At 41.5% G+C, this 26,088-nt stretch overlaps 1 protein-coding gene across 1 annotated transcript in view; it reads right to left on the bottom strand.

The window, feature by feature from the left end:
* Positions 1–8,382: 8,382 nt before the first annotated feature.
* The window catches only part of ARHGAP6 (Rho GTPase activating protein 6), a 336,655-nt gene continuing 318,949 nt past the window's right edge, over positions 8,383–26,088 (bottom strand). The window contains 5 exon segments of the mRNA XM_040582760.1: positions 8,383–11,496; positions 12,220–12,300; positions 13,797–14,059; positions 20,156–20,253; positions 25,677–25,856. Coding sequence (XP_040438694.1) covers positions 10,790–11,496; positions 12,220–12,300; positions 13,797–14,059; positions 20,156–20,253; positions 25,677–25,856 — 1,329 coding nt within the window. The 3' untranslated portion in view covers positions 8,383–10,789.

The raw sequence follows: 26,088 nt of genomic DNA, 5'->3' as shown, positions 1-26,088 counted from the left end.
ACATGCAATAGATATTTGAGTTTTCAGCTTGCCTAGCTATGTGACTTGTGTCTTAATTTACTGAATAAAACTAAAAAGCTGAAAGGCAAGGCCCATATGAACATATTTAAGAAAAGCTTTTTACCCCTGTCTCCACCCTCATTGAACATCTATTTCACATGGGATGAAGTTGGAGGGTTTGGGCTCCAGCCATGAGGAACTCAGCCCAGCAGCCTGTTTGCTGGGTGGAAGAATAGAGGCATTCAGCATGGCTCTCGTTGATCCAGTTACAATGGATGTACATTAACACAGTTGTGCAGTGAACAGAAACTTTCTAAGTGGAAAGGCCTGCTTCAGTGTCCTGATAGTGTGTTTGCATATTCCTGCCAAATAAACAACATCTTCTGCTGGGTGATTGGAAACAAGTGTAAAAAGTTCTGGGTATACGATGCTAACCCTTACGGTATAATCTCATCTCTACTCTAAAAAGTCTTCTCCAGTCGCTGGATCTGACATGGTTGCACAGCAAAGCCTGTGGGTGCATGGCCACCCCGAGACTCCATCTGGAGCTGGGCTGAGGTTGGGAAACTCCTGGGGCTGATACGCTGCCCACCCACCTCCTTGTACAGGCTCTTGTCCTGTGCAAAACTTGCAGGGAGCAAGGGATGTGCTGTGGAGGGGTACCAGAGCCCTGGAGAGATGGAATCCCGGGGTACAGAGACAGCACGGAGCCCCAGGGCCCTCTGGGAGGGTCAGCATTGCTCCTGCTACGGCTGCACACAGCTGTGCATGGCTGACATGGACAGCAGCCATAAGGGTGAAAGTTAGGTGTACTCCTCATGGTAGCAGTTACAGTTGAGAGGTGCTTGCTGCCAGGGAGGGCCATCTCTGTGGCTGCTGAGGAGGCTATAGAATAAATCCACCAAGCTGCCTACAAGGATATGAAGTGGACATTTGCCAAGGCAAAAGCATCATGATTGTGGTTCACCTTTTTTTTTCACTCGCTTCCTCCCACCAAAGAAACTTCTTAAGATTTGTTCAGAGGTAAATGTAAGGGTCAGCACAGATCAGCTTTAGGCTTTGAACACCGAGTCCAACCCTAGCCCTACACTGGACATGCAGTAGACTCTGCTACTCTTTTCTAATATGCAGCACTGCAGAGAAATGCCCTGTTTGCTATGCCTAGAAAAGTTTATAGTAACACTAGGTATTGAAAAAAAAAAAAAGAGAAAGAAAAAAAAGGGTGGGGATGGAACCCATTATTAAGCTGTAAATACAAATCATGTCCTGAAAACTCAAAAATTATCTAGCTCCTACAAGCTTTAAGGGGTTTACTGTGTATGTTGTGACATATCTCCACAACCAGGGAGAAGTTACCTATTTTACAACTATGAAATGAGCTTCAGTACAGAAGAGCAAGGCAAACAAACCTATGACTGCAAAGCTGTGCTAAATGAATAAAATGGCTTTATGGTCTTCGATGCCCAAATGTCTTTCCTTTTCCTTTTCCAATAAGCCATATACTGCACTCAGTTCTGTCCCAGTCCACTGGATGGGGACTGATCAGACTTGGCACTGGGTACCACTCACTTGTTTGAAGTAAGAATGGTCACAGAATATTTTTTTTTAATCTTTTCTATGAAAAGGGACACGGTGGCTTTCTGTCTTCCCAGTATCTTCCAGTTACTTTTTTCTTACATTGCCATCTGCATCCCCAATGTTCCTTACCCATGTGCTTAAGCTAATCCCTTGTTATTGGAGGAAAGAACAACTACATGTTCTCCCTGCCCGCTCCCTAAAACATGGAGTAGAAAATTGCTTAAGGCTAGTATGAATATTAAACCAAAAGTCTTCTGAACAGCTCTCCTTACAGGGGCACACAGACCTCTGCTCCCCCTTTCATACACAAGGCAGATCCAATGGTTCACGTGCATATGAAGGTCTGCAGGACCAAGGGGCAAAGCAGGGAAAGATTAACTAAAACCAAGACCCCCCACAACAGCCACAAATAGGACAGGCACCTCAGGCAGAGCCCAGGTGGCAGGGAGCTGAACGCTGTCCTGCTCCATCCCAGTGTGATGTGGGAGTCCCTCCAGCACTCAGGGCTTACCTGTGGTGATGATCGGATGTCTCCTCATGGGCAGGAGTAAGGAATTTCCCTTATGAACATAGGTGTTTTTCTGGAATCCTTCCTTTCTTTTCAGCCCCTTCCCTTTGTCTTCATAGCACTTTCCTTTTATTCCTACAATAGGAATGAAACAGAAACTTCTTCTACCAGCTAGCAAGGGCTTATTTTCCAGGGGGGTGACACTGCTGCCTTCCCAAGGCTCCTGAGTCAGCTTGTCCGGCTCTCAGGGGAGACCCTTTTTTGGGTGCCCAATGGGCAGCTCCAGAGCCCGAGGCTTCCAGTTTGCTGCCAGCACAAAATGTGGTGTTGGTACAGCGCACCTCAAGCTTTCCCAGGCTCCCTATGCCTTAAACCACCATGGGCCATACCCACATGCCCCAACCCTTGGGGCTTTAGTGTTTCAGTGCAACACAAGCCAAAACAGCTCAGGCAACCTGGTCTCCAGCACTGAGCAACCATCCAAGGGTCCCAGGGTATGGAGGCGTCAGCGTAGATGCTGAGTACTGGGCAGGACCATCTTCACGTGTAGTTCCCTGCCCTGGAAAGGCACCAGCTTCTCAGCTAACCGCAGGTATCCACGCCTGCAGGAGGGATGTACGTGCACTACCCACCCTCCCCTCAGAAACCAGTCCAGCAGCCAGGCTCCAGGTAGCACAGGACTGCTGCTGCCTTGACCTCCAAGCCCTGTGGAGATGCAAACACTGACCCTGGCAGGTTTAGTCCTTAGATCAGCCACTGCAGTTGAGCAAAACCATTACCGACAGCACAGCCTTGCAGCTCCAGAGACACCCCCTGCTCCATAACTCCCCGGGCAGATACAGTCTGCCAGCACAGGCCTCCCCCAGTGCATGATCCAGCCTGAGCATCCCCTTCCCAGGTGGATGGATAAAAGAAAATGGGAGAGGGCTGAGGAAAGCAGGACCCAAAAGCTTCATGTAGTCCATTGACAAGTGATGTGCAGCTGCTGCTCTGCCCTTGGTCCCATCCACTAAGCAGGGAATGGGAGACCTAGATGAGCTTAAATATGCCTGGCATATCCCAAGAGTATTGTTAAAATCACCAGATGGCAGGAAAATACTGTGAAGGAGGGATATATTGATGGTCACTTCTTCAGTCTTGGCTAGTGCACAAGGAAGAATGCAGGAGCCGTAAGGCCAGAAGAAAAGCAGAACAACAGGCAGTATCACTCTGTCCCAACACTTGTGTAGCAATGCCATTGCAGCAAAGTTCAAAGCTCACACATATTTTCACACTCATCTTCTCACCAGCACCAGGGATCAGACGGAATTACTTGCAGAGGCACAGAGGACAGGACACAGCAGCTAGCAGGGCCTCAACACACCTCCTGGGTTCCCTCTGGTGCTCCCACTCCCAGACCCCCCTTCTACTCTACTACACTGATCCTGGATGTTTCTAGCTGCAAATCTTGACTCTTTAAGAATGGGAAAGCCTGAAGGTTCAGAAACTGGTCTGTCAGTGGCAGTCATGAGAAAACAGCATTCATCCTCCATTGCAAACATTCTCTCTTCATCTTTATTTGTTTACTTTTTTATTAGAGGCATTATTCTTTTTACAGGGGAGTCTTCCAGCTCCCCACGTCATAACACTCATTTACCACTGTCAGCTTACAGAGGTAGCAGCAATAAGGTCTAAAATAATGTTTACCCACCAACAGCCCCCATGGGAGGACACTGCTACTCCACAGCTCTCTGTTTTGGGGTTTTTTTTCTTTATTTCCCAACCTCACTGCTTTTTTCACAAAGTGACTGATAATACTGGAGCCAGGGTCTTTTTATCTTTTTCGGAAGATTTCAGAAGAGCCTCCTAACAGCTCTGAGCTCTTTCAGGTCTACAGCTCTCCTTGCTATCAGAAATCAGGCCACAGCTACATGATGTCAATACCACCCTGGGCAAAGGCAGAGTTGGTAACCTTTAGCTGGCTATTGGGAGCTATAGAAATAGCCTGTGGGTGTAAGGGAGAGTTTGTTCAGCATCTCACCCTTTTAAACCTTTTTTTAGGAGAAAAGCCAGATACTGCTTCCATATTCAACACCCAGTCTCCCTAAAGTGATTGTATGATTCTTGTCCTCAAGTGAACGGTGTGTTTTTACTTCACTAACCCTGCTTGGCAGGCTACCATGCGCATTTGTTATTTTCTGCATGAGAAAGTACTTTTGAGTCCAAGCTTTTTCCTTTCCTTTCTTTTCTTTCCTTCTTTCTTTAATTCCTTCTTTCCTTCTTTCTTTTTTCTCTCTCTCTTTTCCATCCTTCTTTGCTTCTTTTTCCTTTCTTCCTTCCTTCCTTTCTTCCTTTCTCTCCTTTCTTTCTTTTTTCTTTCTTCTTTCTCTCTTTCTTTCCTTCCTTCTTTCCTTTTTTCCTTTCTTTCTTTCTTTTTGGATGGACACTTATCTACTCACCTCTGTGAGGTTGAAAATAGTCGTGAGGGCACAAGTTGTGTTCATGATTGAAGAGTTTTTAAACTCTAAAGAAAGCTTTGATTTTTTTTTGGTAGCCCTTTTTCAAAGTAGACCGAATTTGGAATGTTTTTAAGATGATGCAGTAAGAATTCTTCCTTTCTAACCAGGGAGGTAAAGCACCCAAGCAGGGAGCAATCTATTGGTGATTACCAGCTGGGAGTGGTGGTTTCTGTGTTTACAAGCCACCTGGTCTGGGCAGAGGTGGTTCAGCTTCACAGGGTCCTACCTGGCCAGAGCAGCAGGGATGTCCCTGTGCCCCAACTACACAGAGGGCTTCACCTGCCAGGCAGGAGGGAGCTGGGTCTGGTCTCGGCGCCTTGCCCAGTACCTGCATGGCCCTAAGCACATCTGCACTCACCCTCCTCTCCTGGCACCTGAGCATGAAGCCCACAGCTGGACACTCGGCCGCTGTCCGGCTCCTGCCTGGCAGGCAGCATTCAGTGCCCCCAGCACACATGCACAGGGAAGAGGAAGGGGCTGCTCATTGGTAGGACAGGGCCAGATATTTTCTGATCTTTTTCCCGGATCTGATTTTTTTTGCCACCCCAGATTTTGAAGCAAATGCTTTTGTTTTCCAGGCCCTTGTACTTTTTTTTTTTTTTTTTTTTTTTTTTTTTTTAATGTAGAGCTCATAGCTATGGTTGGAATTGGATGTAGGGAAATGGGAAAGTGTGAGCTCAGCAAAAGGAAATTGTGACCCCTCATATCCCCTTTGTTTTAGAGACACTGTTTTAAAAAGTTCTGTTTTATTTAAAAGTTTAAATACGTATTAGAAGAGTGTCCAGAGTCTGAGGCTCAAGTCCTCACACTGAGACCACAGCAACCACCCAGCTGGGGAAACTGCTCTTGCCTGCTCTAACACACCCTTTCACCCCCTCCCAAATGCAGTTCTAGAGAGAAGTGGACAAAGACAGCTCTCCTGTCCCTCCCTCCGCAATCCTAAAACTCCAGTGGCAAAGACATTTGCTTACGTAGCAGCAGAGGAAAGAGAATTAACCCCCGTCTTTCACAAGGAAGGTTCTGTCTGCCTGTCTCCTTTTGCAGGTCCTACTTTGGATTCAGCACAAGCCCCTTCCCCCATATATTTCTAAAATGCCCAAATTGGGTTGCTTTCATAAATCTCATGTTAATTTTTTAATTTGCTGAAAAAATTAATTGAATCTTGGTCCCATTCCTGAACACCTTTAGATCAGCTGGAAACAGAATTTTCAGTGTATAAATAAATCCCATTAAAAAAAAAAAAAAAAAAAAGGCAACACCCCATGCCCCCCCCCTGCAATTCCAGACCAGGTAGTGTTCTCTCCCTCACTTTCCAAAAAGCCTGGATTTCTTACAGCACCCACAGAGCTGAGCACGCCACCTCCTTCTGCCGGCTGCCTTCCCAAGCCCCCAGGAGCAGCACCGTCTCTGCCAGCCCCACCAGTCCCAGGTTCTCCCAGGAGCCCAGGGGATAGCACAACATGGCCAAGGCCTCTGGATAAGTTTCGCTTTTCCCAGGAGCTGGAAAGTTGTGCTGAACAAGTTGCTTTCACTAGGCTGCAAGAACTTGTTGGCATTAGACAATGGTGTTATTAAATGCTCCTTCTAACTGTTGCCATGATCGCCATCCATTTTCTATTTTACCAGACCCGTAGGGTGAGATTCATTCAGCCAGACTTGAAAGGCTACTATAGACAGCTCTTTACTCGGGGCAACTTATTTAGGCTTCCTTTATATAGGCAGTGGAAAGAAACAGGCTTTCCTAGTGACCAGCCCTTCAAAGGGGACCGTCCTTCTAAGAAAGGCTCAAGTAGGCCGTATGGATGGTGGCACAGAAATATCTCGCTCTCTCCACTGAATCAAAAAGGGAGCTTGTGAGTGACTTTTCCAGATGTAGAAACCACCTTTGGAGATACTTTAAATTTCAGAAAAATTAGATGAATGCTGCTCTGACAGATCATGCTTTTTATGACCCAGCACTCTGGGTGTCTACATGCCTTGAACAGCTCTGCAGTCTCTGCAGCACTGTCCGGACACCGAGAACCTTCCCCTAAAGCGACTGTAGCACAGCAGTAGTTCGCTGTTCTCAGTGATGTTGTAAAACGACTTACTGATGTCAAGACACCCTTTAATGCGACTGAGAACCATTTCCACTGCTTGCAGTTCTGTGGGGTTACAGCATCACACAATAGAGCTACTTTTTTTTTTTTTTTTTTTTTTTTAATATAAATGAATGCCAAGAGAAGGGAGAGACAAAACGAGGGAGCAAGGTGAGGCTCAGACATCCCGTGTGTTTTCCAGAGGAGGAAGAAGTCCCTGACCCTCTGCCAGACCCGCACTACAGAACAAGATGGTGCTCCATAAAGGCTGGAATTAAGGTTTTTGACCTCAACCGATGCCTGTGAAACAGCAAAACCAGTAACAAGACAGGGCGCCCCTCTGCCCAGACCATACGACCACAAATCCCAGTCCATTGAACCGCATAATTTCAACAGCAGAGAAGTTCTGAGTGGCATTAATCTAAGTCATGGTAACAGCCTAGATTCCTGATGTAGACAGCAGAGTACTTGAGGGATTTCAAGCACCCAAGCCAGCTGTCGGATTGGCTCAGGTCTGGCACACAGAGCCACTCTCAAGTGCTTGGCCGGGCTCTTGCCTACCTGTTGAAGCAGCAAGCCCCGCAGCTGCACCGGTAGCTTCAACAGGGCTAACTGCAGGCTGCTGCCAGAGGAGGTGGCCAGTCCCACCATCCTCTCCCCCACCTCTGACCCTGCCGCTTCTCCTCCCCTGTGCCTACCACTTGTAAAAACCACTGAGCTACTTGAATTTTATGCGTTCCTTGTACAGGGCAAGTTTCAGCCAGAGCAACAAGTCCCAGGATTCCTCCCACCACTCCAAGAGCCGCTGTAAGGGATGGGATAGGAGGCTGGTGAAGAGGGAGAAGGTGCAACTTACCCCTCAGCAGGGGAGCATGGTCTTGGAATGGGTGAGTCCACTGTGGAACCACATCTTGTTTTAAAAGATGGCAGCAGCAGTAATTTTTAAAGTAATATTTTAAAGTCTGAGCTTCTCCTTTTTCCCGTTGGCTCGGAGGTTCCCTGTCACATTTGGCTTGTATCTGGAGCTGTGCCGATTCCTCTAATTTTTTTGTCTCTGCAATAGAAAAGAGAAGAGTAGCCCCTGCCCTGTGGGCAATACGCAGGCACCCCATCCTCGGGGCACCCACATCTCACCTCTCCTGGGCTCACCTGTGAGTGCAGCACACTCCTCCCAGCTCTCCCCCAACATGGAAAAGAGGTTGTTTTTCCAGTCCTAGGTAAGAACCAGCATAGTGCAATAGGGAGTGATGGGAGGGAACTGAGCTGCAGGAGTTTGCCCTGAGGCCTCGAGACCTCGGGGAAGAGACCTTCTCTACCACGCTCTTTACTGAAGCAGAGGCCCGTGACCCTTTTGCTACAACAGGAATCCTGCTTCCCAAGTCAGAGAAAAGGCTCTGATATCCCCACACTACAGACTCTTCCCGTAAGAGGAATAGTAAGGGCAGTACAAAAGCATGTGTCATAGGATGAAAAACATCATGGAGATCTAAAATGGAATAGCCCACACAGATCTATCAGCTAACATAAACCCAGAAACCACCTCTCATGGCTACATTTCTTCTGAAGTACAAAAAAAAAAAAAAAAGACATCAAAAGAAATTATGTCACCGATTTCAACCTGGAAAGAGGTGTAACTAAAAATTATTACATCATTAACCTGCTCATTACAATTTTGCTCTGTCCTGTTCAAATGAAAATAAGGGACAGAAACAATGTAATCTTGGCAAGTGTTACTTTAATTCATCAGAATTTATTCTATATCTCTCTTCTTCCAAGCAATTATATATCAAAATGTGTGCAGACAAGGTTGTCCTCCAGCAGTGGCCTTGTTTTTTGTCCTCCATTTTCACATAAACTCCATATAGATGGTAGTATAGACATATATGCACAGAGAGAGGTACTGGCAAAAAGCAAGCTCTTTACATCTTTCACTAAAAATGTTAAAAATGTGCAGATGCTTCTGTATTTAGAAAGGGATTTATAATGAAGAGATGGACATCTAGTGAATAGAGTTATCTTCTGCAGCAGGATTTATGACACGGCTGGTTTTGAGGACTGTTAGGGAGCTTTACTTTCCCGTAGCAAATTTGTATCAAGGCTGAGAAAATCCTTAGACTAGATCAAATAGTGAAGATTGGTCATGAGAGCTCATTTTTGTCCTTCTTTATATTCCACTCTTTTTAATTTGGGGTGGGACTTTTTTTTGGTAATAAATTGACACAGAGCTGCTGCAACAGGCTACATGCAAGAACCTTTTCCTATCAAGTCTCATATCAAGATAGTATTTGGAAAAGCCTTGCAACCATCAGGAGAACTGAGATTCAGTCTGAATGCAGTATTTGTAAAAAGAGCCTGACAGTGCTACAACAGTGAAAGGCCAAATCCTGCCCCTTTCTACTTGCGTTGGTGCTTTTATCTTATAACTTCCCTTGGGAAATGGAGCTATGATGGGCAGACTGTTTATATGATGGATTTTAAACCTAAAACTCAAGTAAAACCTTGAATCTTGTATATTTAAGTCTTACTTGAAAGTGGTCCTTAAGCTCCTAAGCCTTTTAGATGTTCCAATTCTCCTCCCCATCCCTCTAGGTGAGGGGGAGTGAGCAAGCAGCTGTGTGGTGCTAGGTTGCCAGCTGGGTTTAAACCACGACATGCACAGAGATACTCAAGAATGTAATAAAAATACATTATTTTTTACATAAACCTTACCTCAAAAAAAGGAGCAAAAAATATGCTCAGTGTTTTGCTTAGCTTTTTATTCTGTCATTATGGCACAAGAAAGAACTTAAAGACAACATCACTGAATAAGTCTCCAACTTCATTAAAATTAAGACTAATATGTTTTATAAAATTCTTTTTATATGATACACTTTCCCTTATCAAGTGATAACTTTCTCTAGAATACTGAAGTACATTGCCACCTGCTGGCCATAAACAATTTTGCAATTTAAAACCACCAGAACGTGTATAAAACAGCAACATTTAACAACGCAACATACAGTTACTGAAGAAATACTATTGACCCAGACTTTGGCACAATATTTATAGAAATGCAGCTGTGACCGTCTCCAAATTCCATGTTCCTTTCTGAAACTCTGTGTGACTCCCTTTCATAGGTCTGTCTGCATTATTACTTTCTTTCTCTAACTTTCTTAATGCTGAAGCTTTGTTATGTCAAAGGAAAAGCCATATCCTTTCTTAGTTGTTACACACCTCAATTTATTGGGTTTGGGTTTCTAAAATTTGGATTCCAGTTTATTGTTTCAGAACAATACATAAAATCATACATTTATAAATATATATATTATATCCTGTATACATAACATCGGTTTTCCTCTAGAATGGCAGGGCAGACCTTTGCACTACATCCTTAGTTGGTTTAGGCACGGTCTTGCTCTTAGTTGATTCTCTGAGCTGCTTTCTACCAGAATCTAAAAAAATATTTGTACAATCTTGTATCAAATTTTAATTTTGTTTGCAAATATATTTATAAGAAAAAAATATTTGGTATTTTCCCCTCTAAGCTCACTACTACCCTTATAAAATATATGGCTTTTCATGTTCCACTCTATTTTAGTGTTTTTTTCAATAGGCAGTGAAGAGGAACAACTTCCCCCTTTTAACAGGGTGGGGGTTTTTATATAAGCACAGAAACCAGCTTGTGCACTTTCTATAGAATTCCAATGCATATCACGGTAATGTAAGTGCAGTGATTTTTTTTAAAAAAGCAGTCATGATTGATTGACATCTGTATATGAAAACATAATATATGATTATCATACAATACCCATTACAGAATATACAATCATCAAAACTGCAGATATATAAATACAATTTTAGCAACATCAAAGCAAGCTTTATCTTATACACAGAGTATGCATACAGAGTTAGACTAAAATTTGCATCTTGTTTTTTCTCAAAAGCTTGCTGAAAAACAGGAACATACTGTATTTGTAAATGGACTGCCTGACAGTGCTGTTAAAGAAATTAAAGTGAACAAAGTTTAAAAAAACGTATATGCAATTCAGTTGGTATAAAACAAACAAGCCCTCCCCATTTTCCACTGTCACTGTTGTTTTCCTATGAGACGGAGGCATAGGTATGAGCGGTGGTTCTGCCGAGTCTGATCATACAAGAGTTTCTGGGAGGGCATCAGGGTTGTCAGCTGACAATAGCTCCCAAATTTGCCACCTCTCCCTTTGCCAATCATGCCAGTCTGCCTCGGAAACATTTTTACTGTTCTGACTGTGAGGTGCCATGGAATGGATGTGACCCGCTTGGGTGTGCAGCGCTGGCTGCTCCTGCCTGGAGGTGGCCTGGTCAGGGTCTTTGGCTGGCGGTCCTCCAGCTGCTCTTGTCCCTGAACTTTTTTCTTGGCGTTGAAGTCTCCACAAAGAGTGCAACGTTGAAGAAACGCTCGATCGTTGTGACAATGCAGAGCTTGTTTTCGCTGGGCCCGGGTAGGGTGGTGGTGGCCGCTCTTTTCTGTAGGAGGGCTTGGCTGTGCTTTGAGAACAACCTGCGTTTGAGTCACGATCACTGAGGTCCTCCACACTGCTTAAAGTCAAGTGCTGCTCCGACTTCGAGTGTGACAGGTCTGAACTCCTACTGCCAACTTCCATTTGTGGGTTACTGCACACCCGAGACACCGCGGGATGGAGCTGACACTCAGGAATGGCAGCAGTCGTCTGGCTCCTTCGCATGACCTGCCTGCCAGTGTCCAACTCGGAGGAGCTGCCCTGCCACCGAGGAGAATACATGGCGAGGTTCCCCTGGGAAAGAAAGCACTGTCCAGGTCGCAGCAAGCTGCTTTCATAAATGTTCCCATAAGAACCTGAGGGCCAAGTCAGAAAGACGTCAGTCTGCATAATCATTTACGTGACATTTAATAAGTTATTGTTTTTCCCCTGCATCACGCTGTAGAAGAGGGATGGGATTTTTTCTCATCAGGCGATGCAACTGAGGGTGCATCAGCCTCACCACCAGCTGAGCATGGGGACACAGGGCAGCAGCCCTACATCTTTCTGAACCATGTCTAATATATTACTCAGCGATTCATACTTTGCTCTGACATAAAGCCTTGCAGCACTTGACATCGTTCAAATGCTTGAAAAGCAGGGCTGTGTTTTAGTCTCACAGTTCCTCTGTGAGGCAGGTGCAGATGGGAGAAAAACACAGGCAGGACAGGTCAGGGACTTGCTGGACCCATGCCACCCAGCAGCAGGGTCAACACCCAGGGCTGCCAACCTCACAGCTCGTGCTTCTGCCACTGTGGCAGCCACTCTCAAATCCCCACTGGCCGTCCACTTCCAATGATTTTTAGAAGAATATAAAACTATTTTTTTAATTAATTCAAAAATTATCTTGTGATGGTTTGAAATGTCGCCACATTTGTATAACCACTGTGCTCCTCTGTATTTTATTGAACAGTCACTTTTTAAAAGTTCGACTTGGGACAATTTGAATTATCCTGCTGGTTTCACTGCGATTTCTCAAACCCAAGAAACTGTTTTATGTCTTTGCTAGATTTTGGCTTAAAACTTGAGAAATAACTGACCTGTCACTGCTGGATCTTTGCAGCCACTTTTCAGCGTTGAATGCCAGGTGCCCCAGATATCAAAATGATCTTCGGAAACACCTAAATAGCAGTAAGACCAGGAAGATGATGATGATGAATTGTTCCTCTTACAGCCATTATTTAGAATCATACAAATGGAACAGTAAAACCTTATGTAAGGTATCAGAGCTGCTAACATATACTAGCATCTGACTTACCATACACCTAACACAAACATCTCAAATGTACTTGTTCAGTTACTTGCTGTTTCAGGCTCAGCTCCTGTAACAGATTCAGTAAACTCTGTACCGGCAGGATGCCCGAGTTTGCTGAGAAAGTGGAATTTCTCCGGAGACCTCTGCCTTACTGAAGTCAGTTGGAGAATTTGCACAAGAACAGGAGGATTTGGTCAACAGAAGGTAGCCCTTGTGCTTTTTTATGGAAAGAATGGCAAAGCTTCCTCAGGCAGCCCCAGCCCCAGGTGTCACTGTAAGGCACGCTCTATCAACCTGCAGCATCCCTCGGGTCTTATGCAAAAGTGCTGTCACAGAACAGAGATTTAATGAAACGTGCGCGTCAGGCATTGTGCTGGGTTATAACAGTTTCATCCTTTTTTCTGACTCCATCTGGCAGTAAAGGAATTTCCTAACTGGTCATGGTCCAGTATCGTTGTGATACATAGTAAAGTCCAAAAGACGGTTAATATGATAAAACTTAATGTAATTTCCTGTTCATAACTTGATAGAAATCTGACCAAATTTTGAAACCTATTCAGAAATTCAGATGCTGAATACAGAAGATAAATGCCCATTGGCATTTATAAAGCATATAATTGCAATAATAGTCCAAATCTCATTAATTCCAAGGGGAATTAAGTGCCTAACTAGTACCTCTGAAACAGCTTTAAAAATACCACCAAACAGTTATCTGCACCCCTGAGCACTGAAAGTTCTTAAAGTTTGGCTCATTAAATATGCTCTTCTTGAATGTAAATTATTTTAAAAAAATATTTCTAAATGAAACACATCTTGAAGTGCTGGTGAGTTATCAGTTTAAACCACAGATCTTTACAGAAGAAATAATTCAGGTGTGCACTCCCTAGATAGCTTTGAAAATTATGGATTCCTGCACTCGCATTGCTAGGTATGTAATTGGTAGCAGATGTAATACTGTGCAGATCAGCTGTGTTCTCCAGCGAGAGGGTGCTGAAGAAAATTTGTAGCTTGACATCTTAAAGTCTCAGATTTTTCCAAGGTCCAGACCACAACCTTGCAGGTATTAATGGAGCAGAACTTGAAATACCTATTTCTATTTTCCTAAATAATATCTCCAAGTTTTGATAAATGCCATACCAAGAGCATCCCCGACAGCTGGCTGAGCTAAGGAGGAGGGCTGAGCACAGACCCTTTGGGCTCAACACAACAAAAGAATGTTAGTCAGTCATTTTTTGTAAGGTTATTTATACTATTGTCCTTCAAATCCTGGTAGCTGATAATACAAAAATGACACTTTTCCAGTTGCTCCAGAACCCCCCATCGGTCACTGAGGAAGAGGAAAACGAGCAGGACGTACTCTACCTTTTCCAGCCTGTGATGCAGAAGAATTCTCCTTTGTCTTAGGCTGCAAATGTCCAACCAGCGTGTACTGTTCGGGTACCTTGTACAGCTTATCTGGGCTGTGGGCAACCTCTTCTGGCATTGCCATCAGCGAACGCTCCGAGAGTACCGGGGAGTTGTTGTCATAAGGGGAGACGTCTCCACTTGAAGCTTTATTGGAGTCCGTGGAAGAATGTCTTCCTCCTGTGGAGTAGGAACCTTCTGACCGCAGCATCTCAGGGCTCCTGAGAAATTTTGATAAACAAACTACTGTTAATAAAAAATGCTTTATGTTCACAGCTACATACGAGTTGTATGTAATAAAAATAAAATCAAATACAGAAGTATGACCACAGCTGCTGAAATGAAAACACTTCAGAAGCAGTACAGAGGTGAATTTTCTATGAGTAAAACTTTTGCCATGAAGTGGCCAGCAGAGGCCACTAAAAATCAAAAGATGCTGCTGTCAAGGAAGAAAACAACAAAAACCACACAACCGTACAATTCACCACAGGAAATTAAACAATGAATCAATTCCTTATGTTACCTTGACAATTTAGCTTGTTGCAAGAGTAAATCTGAGGGCATGATAGGAAAGATTAGTTTGATGCTAAACAGCATGCTAAAATCACTTCTTCCACTTTGAGCACTACACAGTCAGAGAAATCAAAAAAACTCCTTAGCTTGTCTCTCACGCTGTAAGGATGCTCTTCTAGAGCCATCAGAAGGTAAATATTCTACAGGGGACAAAAAGATGTACCTACTGTACTTCTGATGGGGGCAACAAACAATTGGCTCTGCTGATAACTTCTACTTCTTTTACCTTTTCACCTTTACGTCACCAAAAGCATGGTCTGCATTTAATTTTGACAAAAGAAGGCGAACAACCTCCCCATAAAGTACAGCCAAGGCTCAGAGAGACAGCTCTCTTTTTGAAACATGCTGGGAACATTGAGGGAGACTTTTTGAAACGTTAAGATTTTACTACACAGATAAGAGGCAGTCCACGAGTCACTGAACCTCCCAAAGAATATAGAGAAATATTCTGTAAACAAACAATAGTTTTTTCCTGTTGGCACTCCCTAATTTATATTTCTATTACTCATTCTTCATTTCTCTGCACTTTGATCTTTGTTTCTTAGATGCTTATCTTTCGCTTCTCTTGAGTCAAACACTACTCACAGTGACCTCACGTTCATATCTGCCCTAATTGACTATGATATGACAGTGGCTCATTCTTGTAAATGTGGACTGAAAATGGTTGGCTCTTCTCAGAGTAAAATCCAAAGAGAGCTTGAACTCAGTAAGCAGCCAAAGCACATTGCTTGTTATGGAACGATAACCCTCTTTCCAGACAAATGAAATAAAACTGGAGAAAGAAAACACACAGTAGTAAGACAGGCTAGCCACAGCACACTAAATATTAATACAGAAATAATGAAAAAACCACCACTTTCAAGCTGTTCGGGTTTTCTTCCTGGCTGATTTACACATTGCACGTCCCAAAATGTAAAATATATACATCAACATCATGATTACTATTTGATTCAATATGCCTTCCTTTCCCCCCATGTAAGAGCAATCATAAAGCTTTGGGAATGGATCAAATAAATTTCCTCCTTGGTAACTCCCAGCAAGAAATCCATCCCTGAACTGGTCCTGAACATTAACTGGGGCAAACTCAAAACCCCAGAGCTGCCATTTGGCAAAGTACTGCTGTCCCAGGCTTCCTAATGTGCTTGATACAATAATGTTGGGGAATTATTAAAAAACAAACAACAACAAAAAAAAGTAAATCATGCCCCAATTATGTAACTTCCTATCTCAACTTCTCCTGTGAAGATGAGTCCAGTATAAATTACACTAATCAGAAACAGCCACACACTGAAGATTTCTTGTCTTTTAAGTACGTACAATTCTATCACAAATCTTTTTTTCTCTTTTTATCTCCCTTACTCCTTTCTTTCTGCCCTCCTAGGTTCTAAAAAAGCTTGTACAGTGAGTGTGAGTTAAGATTAGATTTAAGCAATGTCTTGGCAATTTTAGAAGAACCAGAAATACCTGAGAGAAAAAGGGAGAAATGTTGGATCTGTGTAGGTATCCTATGATCAAATAGGCCTTCCCAGCTTTCCAGGCTGAATGTCATCTAAACCTCACCCTGCTAGCATACAGACATACTTAGCAGTGACACCAATAAGGCTTATTGCATGTAAATCTTTGCAGGATCAAAACCTAATTGTGTTACACAGGATAAAGAGAGAGGTATACCACCACTTAGCCATGGCAAGGTAACACAAGGAATAAGGGAAACAGAAATGGAAATGAAAGAATGTGAGAACATAAACTCGAGCTTTGTGAAACACTGATTTCATGTCTTACCTTGAATGATCTGTTATAGTCTATCTCTTCTCAAGACAGAGATCCTGATAAAAATTTACTTGAATGGAAACTGTCAAGTCTTTGGAAAGATCCAAATGTTCATGTGTTTAAGCTCATTTACAGTTTCTGCTAGTAAGCCCACACAATTTTATATATATAATGTCACTTCCAAATTTGTTTAGAAAAAATAGTTTTAAAAATCAAAGAAAATTCCAGTGGACTCTGCCAATCTTACTACAAAAAACTATCAAAATGGATTGAATGCTTTAAAGTTGGAAATTGTTCTCATACATTTGCAGCTTCACCATGCTCTTCATGAACAAAATAAAACACAACTTCCAGAAGACATTGGCTTGCATCTTTCCAAATAAAGAATGAATTCTCACATATTCCTTAAAACAAAACTTTTGCATCTGTTTGCCTTATGGTTAGAGTTCAGTAGCAAATGGATGTTCACTAAAATTCAAACTTCGTCTTCCCCTGCATAGCTGTGAAATTCTCTATCCACATGCTGGGTAGAAACTAAATCAGGAGGCAAACATAAATACTGCACAAAGTACCCACTAGCCTAGACGCAGTCTGTGAATCGGGGCAGATTACAGTGTCCACAAAGAGTAATAGAAGATTATGTACTATCAAATGTGAGAAATGGAAAGGCAAGTGAAGCATTTCCTAGCGGTTATGAACTACATTAAGGAAAAGATTTAAAAAGTGGTTACATACAAACTGAAACTGCAGAAGGAACCTATGTTCCTTCTGCCACATGTGTTCAAAAATACTATTTTTGATTCCAAAACAAAAATCAACTACACTATAAAGGAGTCTTGGGCTTTCCTTTTTAACTAGCATTAACTTCTGAACTGATGTTATCCACCAGAGTCTACTTGCATGGGTGAACTGGAAAAATGTTAACAATAATGACTTCTACCAGGGATATTCCTTCCTACTTTCCTACTGGTATCAAGGTCATCAGAACAGGAAATCCCTTCCTGGTTTTGGCAGAAATCCTTTTCTGTTATACCTTAAAGCTTCTGAGTGGGAAAACAATTATGTTTTACAAGAGGTAAATCATACAGTGATGGTTTGGCAGCATGTGCAGTAGTAATTCCCACCCACATCTGAGCAACGCAGGTACCACTAACAAAACAGATTATTATGGGACTATGATGTGGTTGCTACTGTCATGCAGGATAGAGGACTCAGTGATTCAAGGAGCCTGCGCAGCTTTGAAAACTGCATTTATGCATACTGTATGGCCTATTGTATGGCTTCGTCTTTGTGCCACAGGTTAGGATGGATTAAAACCCATCATCACAGAAATTTGAAAATTTTGCAACTTTGAAACTCATTTACGCTAAAAGGACCACTAACCATGATAAGCAGTAAATAATTGTAAGAAACATATTTTATTTTTGTGTTAAAGATGTTTCATCTTACAGCTGGAAACCTCAAATTCCATTGTCATCAAGCCAACATACAAAAAAGTTGGGAAGTCATCCACAAAAGCACACTTCAAAATTGCTGCCAATGGTAATTAGTGCTTTACCATGAAGAACTCCCACAAATTCCCTGAAACACCATTCACGATGCTCAGCTCTTAAGAGAACTGAAAGATGAGGATCATCTGAATTGTTGTCCTCTGGGGAGGAAAAGAGACTGCATTTTCTCTGTTAGATCAGAGCGAAGAAAGCATTTGTAATGACATCAAAAGCAGAAATGTGAGGGCAATTGCAGAAGCAGGACCTTCAGAGTGATTAATATGACATTAAAGTCTTGACATTGACTCCATACTCTACGCTATGCAGCCAACTAGCTTTTCTGACAAAGATTGTCTCAAGAATATGTAAAGTTTTCTGTTCCATGGATCTAAATTTAGATCTTGAGTACATGACCAGGAAATTTCCAAGAGTAGTAAGGATGTATTCTGGAGGCTCATTTTTATCAAATCAAGACAAACATCTTCTTGTTGTCTGCTGCCGCACATTTCTTACAGGAAAAATAACCAACAAATACAAGCCTCAAAATGGAGATTAAGTTCTGAAATAAATTAATCTCTTAAGAGCATCACACTCCTAGTAGTAACATTAAGCAATATTCCCTCTAATTCCCTGGAATATCTTAACAAAGAAGTTGCAATCACAGTGAAAACATCTCATTAACATTAAGAATAAATAACTTACATGATAGCAGAGTAGAAGAAAACTCACAGTAAATTTTTGCCTATCTCAGTGATATTTCATCTGCCAGTTACTGAAAATAGAGTAAATTGGTACTAGTGCTCCTATTTGGTTTCATAATGTTTTCTTACAAAACCCCTTTTGTCAGTCGTGACCAGCTTTGTACAAAAGATCCATTTTCTCCTGTAGGTGTGCATGCTGGCTAAAAACTAAGGAAGCTCAAGGAAAGGTCAACTAACTTAAAGGAAACAGGATCTAACAATAATCTGTTACATCCACAATGATTTGCAACAAATTTGTGCTCAATTGATATGCGTAGCCATATGTGAGATATAATTTTATATAAGTCTTTAAATAATATAGATGGTGAAATCCAGCATGAAGGTTTTTATTAGCTTGAGTTAGAAAGAGTATGATCATTCCAAAAGAAAGAAGTCTCTACAGACTTTACCAATATGATTTGCAGTGTCTCTCCTAATTGTGGTCTTGGCTCGTGGCAAATGTGAAACAAGTGTAATAGACAGCTAACACACCTCAAATTATCCTGCATTTACTGTGATCTAACTATACAAATGGTTACTTGTCAGTCAGACACAAACTAACTGAAATTATTTCAGGTCTGTGGTACACTAAGGAAACACACCGAGACAGTTACCACGAATTAGATGATCTGTGATAATTTGCTACTGCATGTTATGTGCGCATGTGGTTAAGTCAACAAACTAATAAAATCCTTTACAACACGATATATACTGCATGTATTTTTGTTTTTAATTTTTATAATTAAGGAAAGCATTTTCCCCCATGTGTTACACCTCTTCATTTAAAGCCAGGCACACTATTACATTACCTCCAACTATACAATGTTCAGAGGGAGAGAAAAAAAATCATAGCTACCTGGCGGTACAAATTCAATTTTAATTATATTCTGAATGCACTAGGCACTTTACACACACACAGGAAGGCAAAGTCCAATCTGTCCCAGAGAGTTTGGAGTCTAGGAAACCTCTTATAAATTACTTAAAGCAAGGTTGTCAAATTTTGTGATTTTGGGGTCTGACATACTGGGATTCACTAGAATAAAGGCAATGACTGTATTTCCCATGAGAAAACCAGGAATCCTGTTAATTCAAATGTACAAACTCATAGTGTTAAGGCACATGAGTGTAGGCATACATACACCATACACAAAGTTGGAATATGTTATGTATCATAATTGCAGTAGTGATTGGTGTGATTTTTTTTCTCTTCAGATCTTTCACAGAGTTTACAATTAAATAATATCCAAAGAGTCTCCGTAAACCTGCTGTTGCAGCAGTTGACTTGTTTACAATGTCCTACGTGTATACAACAGGAAAAGAATGACAAATGGTGAAACATCTAGTTGTGATGATGTTAAGGCACTCTAGGGTGTGTTTCAAGGATAGTGTAATACACGTCTCCTGTTACTGAAGACTACAACAAACCCAAGAAGACATGAACCAGCAGATTACTAGAATACATCCTGTCCGGTAACAGTGCACTGGATATTTTTATGTACATGTCATTCTGTTCTCTGCAGCAGAACGCAACCTTTCCTCTGAATAGGGAAACAAGGTTTGTCTTTAGAAAACACTGTACAAGAGTCATAATTTCTTTGGCAGAGTCTGTGTAATAGGGAGGGTATTTCTACTCCACTGTAGAGAGTGCAGAAGAGCTGTGGATAACTAGAACCTTTTGAATGCTTCTAGGGGGAGAAAGAAATTCCCAGCAGAAACAGGGATGATGAAAAAACAGATTACTCACGATGACTGGGAAGCTTTCCTCCTCAACAAATAGTCCACAACATCTGGGTCAGTCTCTAGCAGGCTAATAAGCACTTCGTTCTGTAGGTCAGGGGAAACCTATGAAGACAACAAAAAATAGTTGGAGATTAATATCCTTTAATTTACAGTGATATTGGTACTATGCTTAATCTAAAAGACCAAGTACAAGTGCATTTATGGAGAGTATATAAAATAAATATTCAGAAGCTTCCACTTAAAAGATAAATTGCATGTAACAACAGGCTGAAAAGGACCAAAGACCACTTCGTACAATGTCAAATGCTGAACACTGTTGAACAGCCCATTGGTATTATTTATAAATAGTTATTATATTATTTATATTTTAGTTGGGTACTATCTCTGATAAGAACAGAAGCATCACTCATGTATTGCAATCCCGAAAGCTTCAGTTTAAGGTCCTCACCTTACATCCCTATTCACAGGTCTGGGGACGTTTACAGATTTCCATTCCAAGCAACTGTACTTCTTTTCTTTTAGAAAAAAATGTGAAATGTAATTACACAGGAAGGAGAATACTTCTTCATATATTCTGTGGCATTTGACTTATTTATGTCCTCATATGGAAATTGCATGGTTACTGTTCTATCAATAAAGTTCTTCATTTGCTTCATTTCAGTGAGAGCTGCCAAAGGCCAACATTTTTCTAAATTAAGTCTTACAAACATTTAATGTTCAGGTATCCATGTAGCCAAATCCTGAGATCTAGAAGCATTTAAATTCCTGTTTGTGCTCAATCAGAACCTGAGTAATTACAAAGTTAATCTGTCCATAACTTAGATGTATGAGTGGGTCCCTGTTGGATGTCCAGCCTCTCTGGGCTTCAGATAGTAGCAACAGGCTCCACCAGGATTTGCATCATCTTCTTTGGAGTTTGGCCTTTCTTTTTTGCCAACTCCCTCTAGTGTGCTTTATATGGAGATATAAAGCTATTGATAGCTTCAGCTGCTGCAGGCTATAGCAACATCTCCTGAGCAGGTAGCAGGAATCGCACTCCAAAACCTGCCCAAGCAAACTTGGTACTTCCAATTGTGCTTTACGTGAGTCTTACAAATCCTTAAGTGAGTTTATCCACATCACAGTGGAACATTCAACTCAACCTTCAAAGCACTGAAACAGACGTAACCATCTGAGAAACCTGAACTAACAGCCCAGGTTCACTCATGATGGATAGAACTGGAGGCAAGGCAAATGCAGCAAGCGGTCATCAACTGTGCAATATGCTTCTGGGTGCAATTTGTCAGAGTCTGAATCTCTTGACCTTCAGGTCACACTGCATGGGCCATTTGTGCTCCCTGACATTTCCTGGGGAATAGGAATAGAATTACTAATAGATTCTTCAGGGGAACACCTCGGTTTGGTAGGTATTTAGGGAGTCAAGTTACAGAAAAGGCGTATTTCTTTATAAAAGGAAATAATTTGAAAATAAATGAAGATATGCATCATTTAATTCAAAATTATCCAAAACATGAGAAACTTGTGTGACCATGTATTCCTTTTTTAAAAATTGTACTTAGCCTCTAAAGCTGGAAGAATATCTTATTGATAGGCATTGATACAACAGTCTTTAAATAAATTATCTTCTTTTTATAGGAATACAGTTTTGAAAATCTGCTGTGCTGTAACTTCTCTGTTTAGACAGCCTTTCTATAGAGTAGAACAAACTCCAGATAAAGATTGACGGTAAAGCAGAATCCATGTCTTCCTTTATATAACTTACTGTTCAGCTTTATATGAAGTTGCTAAACTTGTAAGAATCTGAGGACTGTGTCAGAAAAATATAAATATATTTTCCATTATTAAAAAAAAAGTTAAAATATCAGTCTCTCATTCCATAAAAATGAATCTGAAAAAGTTCCAACAGTTAGTTCAGTTCCAACTGAAAACATCTGCAAAACCCAAACTTAACAGTTCTATTGTGTTATAGGACTTGCATATTAATTTATGATCCTTCAACCAGATTTGTACTGACGGTGTCCTTGCTAGCTGTCTACTGGGTTTTAGGTTTCCTCCTGTGCAATTTACTTCGGTTAATGAATTTGCAAGTGTAGAAATTACATGCATGTAATTATAAACTTACACTTATAGAGATATTGGTACCTCAGGAAGATGTTACAGAGCTGCAATAACTATTATTGAGTTAATTGTTTAACTGGAAGTTGTGGCTGAGTAGATGGCTAAGAACTTGAAATACAGGGACAGAAGGGAAGGAAGCCAACGCGCTGCTGGGGTAACAGCTGTTCAGCACATACTGGGACAGATCAGCGGGCTCTGGGGTTGTCAGGACTCCAGTAAAGTAGGAGATATTCTGATATTTGGGGGCTGGGTGCTACATAATAGTCACAGCTGTTGAGACACAAAAGGGTGGAGGGACCCTTTAAGCATCTCCTTTGTGCTGTCCCTTGCTACTGATGTGGCACAGAGGCAGTGCACCACTGCCTCTGCAGCAGGGAGGCTACTGTAGCCTCTAACAGTGAAAATAAGACCTTCCAGATACTATGTAGTGCTTCTTTGCAGCAGGGCTGGATCTGGACACTAAGAGATGAAAACGCACGACTGAACTGCTGTTCTCCATCCTCTATGCCAAGTCAATGAAACAGTGTAGCCGAGTTGTGACTCCCCGCATTCAGCTGCTGGGCACAGTTCAGAGACAGGCAAAGAACAGTCCTTTATATATTCCCATAAAACATTTTAATGCATCCCTAAGACTCACTGAAATGGTTAAGAATTGGACATGAGAGGCCTTAACATCATTAATGTCAATGAAGCAAGATTAAAATCCATCTTCTGTATGGAATTCACATTTGTGTATTACTGATATGAATGAAAAATGCTTAATAAAAAGAGTCCCCACTATCCTTGGTGGTTCTGACAAACAGAATCTTCCTGATCCACCAACAGGTCAGAATCATTCCAAGGCTGTGGTCTGGGTGCCGCAACGAATCTTGGTTTTCTACGTTTTATTTCACAAATTTCCAGTTTCAGTGCTGAAGCCAATCAGTGTTTTATAACATCCCATACACAAAAGTAACAGGGGGAAAAAAAAACCAAACCACAAAACCCCAAAACACCTTAGCAGCAATACATTGTATGTTATAGTTGTAGCTGAATGCTCCAGTCCAGATGTTTTCCTTTTTGTAAGCAGCACAAATGTCAAGTATAAACAGCAATTCTGGTTTGGCCCCACTGCTATGGGTTTGGAAAACAAATTGCTGCTGCTTGATTTCAAATGAATGGAGTTTTATTACAATTACATGTACAAATGCGATCTTTTCTTTTCAATGCACCTATTATTAAATGATGCACTGGGCTAATTGTTTTCAGAATACAAAGAGTCTCTCTGTGCTGCTGCTGAAAGCATGAAAAAGATGAAATAAACCCTGGTAGAAGCTTTATAAGATAGTAACAATAAGCAATTTAACACAATCAAGTATCATGTGTGTGCTTAGATATTACTCCAGAAAACAGGCAGAACTTGCCATGTTGTTTGCTAAACTATGTCAATGGGAAGAGGGAAAGCACCCAGAGACGCTCAGCTGTTAGACATGTCTATAAATTTCACATCAATGTAGTTCAGCTTTCAGGAGAGCATCTGAGATAGGTTTGTCTTTCTATTATACACAGCTAGCTTCTCATTTTGAAATCTGATTCTAATCTCCCTCCACAATCTAAAAAGCTACTTTGGAAAACAAAAGAAAACTACTTTTTTTCCCTGCACACTTCATTTAACCTTCAGATGAAAATGCAAGCACTGAAGAGATAAAGGCACAAATTCATCACAATTAAAAGAGACCACATGTAGGTTAGTCTAAACCTAGCCCCACTCTTTCCACACTGAAAATCAGAAAGTGTGCCTAAGTATTAAGTACCGAGATGTGGCTGTGCTGTAAAATGTTCTTAAAGAGAAACAATAAGAAAACTTCAAGTATTGCAAGTATGCTTATTTAAGTATTATTTTAAACTTGCTAGTGCCATCCATACTCTGGGCCCGCAGACCTTCACACAGGAGTGCAGTTCTGTCACTGTCTTTTCCTGCTGTGAAAGGAAAAATAGCACCTGAAGTTTCCCCAAAATGTGAAAAGATTTAAAAAAAAAAAAGAGAGAGAGAGAAAGAAAGAGAGAGAAAGAGAGAGAGAGAGAAAGAGAGAGAAAGAGAGAGAGAGAAAGAGAGAGAAAGAGAGAGAAAGAGAGAGAGAAAGAGAGAAAGAGAAAGAAAGAGAGAGAGAAAGAGAGACAGCAAGAGAGAGAAAGAAAGAGAAAGGAAGAGATTGCTGAGTGTCTACTGGAACAAGAATAAAAATAAAGCAAAGGATGTAATGAAAGGCAATACAGTGTGAGGGAAACAACAAGAAAACCACAATAAGTTTATTTGAGGCTAAGACTGATAGGCAGAGCTCATGACTGTTTTCTCGTGCTCTTCTCCCTGTTGAAATCTGGTAGACACCTTCCCCTTCCAGTACTATGTGGCCATTAGTCTCACATGCCCACAGTCCAGGGTTGTCCATCTCCCATCAAGGTATCCAGCACTAAACTTTGCTGGAGCAGTGTTCCTTCTGCTTTGGGAATCGATCTCCTCAGTGTAACATACAGTGCTGCTTAGTTTCAAGACACAACAACCAAAGCTATTTTTGCCTTTTCAAGACTGCGGATTTTGTTTAGAGGTGTATGCCTATTAAAATGAAGGCAGGCTAGTACCCACCACTAGGTCTGACTGGACTCTGCTACCCCAGAGCAGGGCACTCTCAGGCACAAACCACATTGATCTGACCTACAATTTTATAGACAAAAAGAGGAAAAGGTAAAGCCACAGAATGAACTGTCCAGCTGACTGCTAGGCATGAGGAATGTGATTTATCTAAGCTGCATCTTAAGTAAACAACATGTCCAAGTACAAGGTCATCATCCTTTTTACGAAGAACTTCCTTGTTTCAGCAAGAGAACAGAAAGGAGCTCAGGACCTGCACAGATTTGTTTTACTCCTCTCATCCAACTGACAAATGAGAAAGCTTCGTCCTTCCTCCCCATCCAACCAACAAGAATGCCTTTGGTAGGACAGGATGTTCCTTAAATTAACCAAAGATCTCTCACTCTCTGCAGAAAAATTGGCTCCCTGACTTCCAAAACTGATAGTTAAAAGGTCATTTTCAGTCTTGCCTTAAAACCAATGAGCAATGCTGGTGCACTGTTTGGTATACAACTGAATAGCCAACCTCAGCATTTCCACAGACAGAAACCTTCTAAGGAAGATACTCTTCTCTACATAGAAGCCATTCCAGGCAAGATATAAGTACGTATTTTTAATACTGTTGCTTACTGAAAAGCACTCTCCTCAATAGATGATTACTTTTTCTACTAATAATAATTGACCCTAATCTAATGCAGTTTTGACAGTTTATTTCATCCTAGTCTACTAATACTAACCAGGTATTTTTTTCATTTCACTTAAAAATGCATAGAAGTAATGTGAAGAAATATGCACCTACCATGAAAAGGGCTTCATAGTTTTCAATCATCTTTTGTACGACAGCTATGATAGCAGTACTCTCTTCAGCTCGAGCTGAGCTCTGAACTGAGAATTCTTTGTCTGTAGATTTCTGCTTGTGCAACAAGTTAGGGCCAAAGATGGTAGCCAGGTTAAGTGATGTCATTTTGTTCCCAGTAATCTAGAAAACAGAATGCAAATGAGGTGGTGCCTCCCAGGGTCTAATGTATACAGATATGCATGCACACACATCTACACACACACACACATTCTCTCCCCCCCTGCTGTGATTTGGCAGATGCTTCATTCATCAAAAGCAAAGCCGAGTGCTAGTCAAATAAAAAAAAATTAAGAATTTTCAGAAAAATTGAAACACCTTCTTTGGATGTCTCTGCAACACTGTGGATTTTTTG

Source organism: Falco naumanni, chromosome 2 (genome assembly GCF_017639655.2).
Source record: "Falco naumanni isolate bFalNau1 chromosome 2, bFalNau1.pat, whole genome shotgun sequence".
In the NCBI taxonomy this organism is placed as follows: domain Eukaryota; kingdom Metazoa; phylum Chordata; class Aves; order Falconiformes; family Falconidae; genus Falco; species Falco naumanni.
This window is presented reverse-complemented; position numbering and strand designations above follow the sequence as displayed.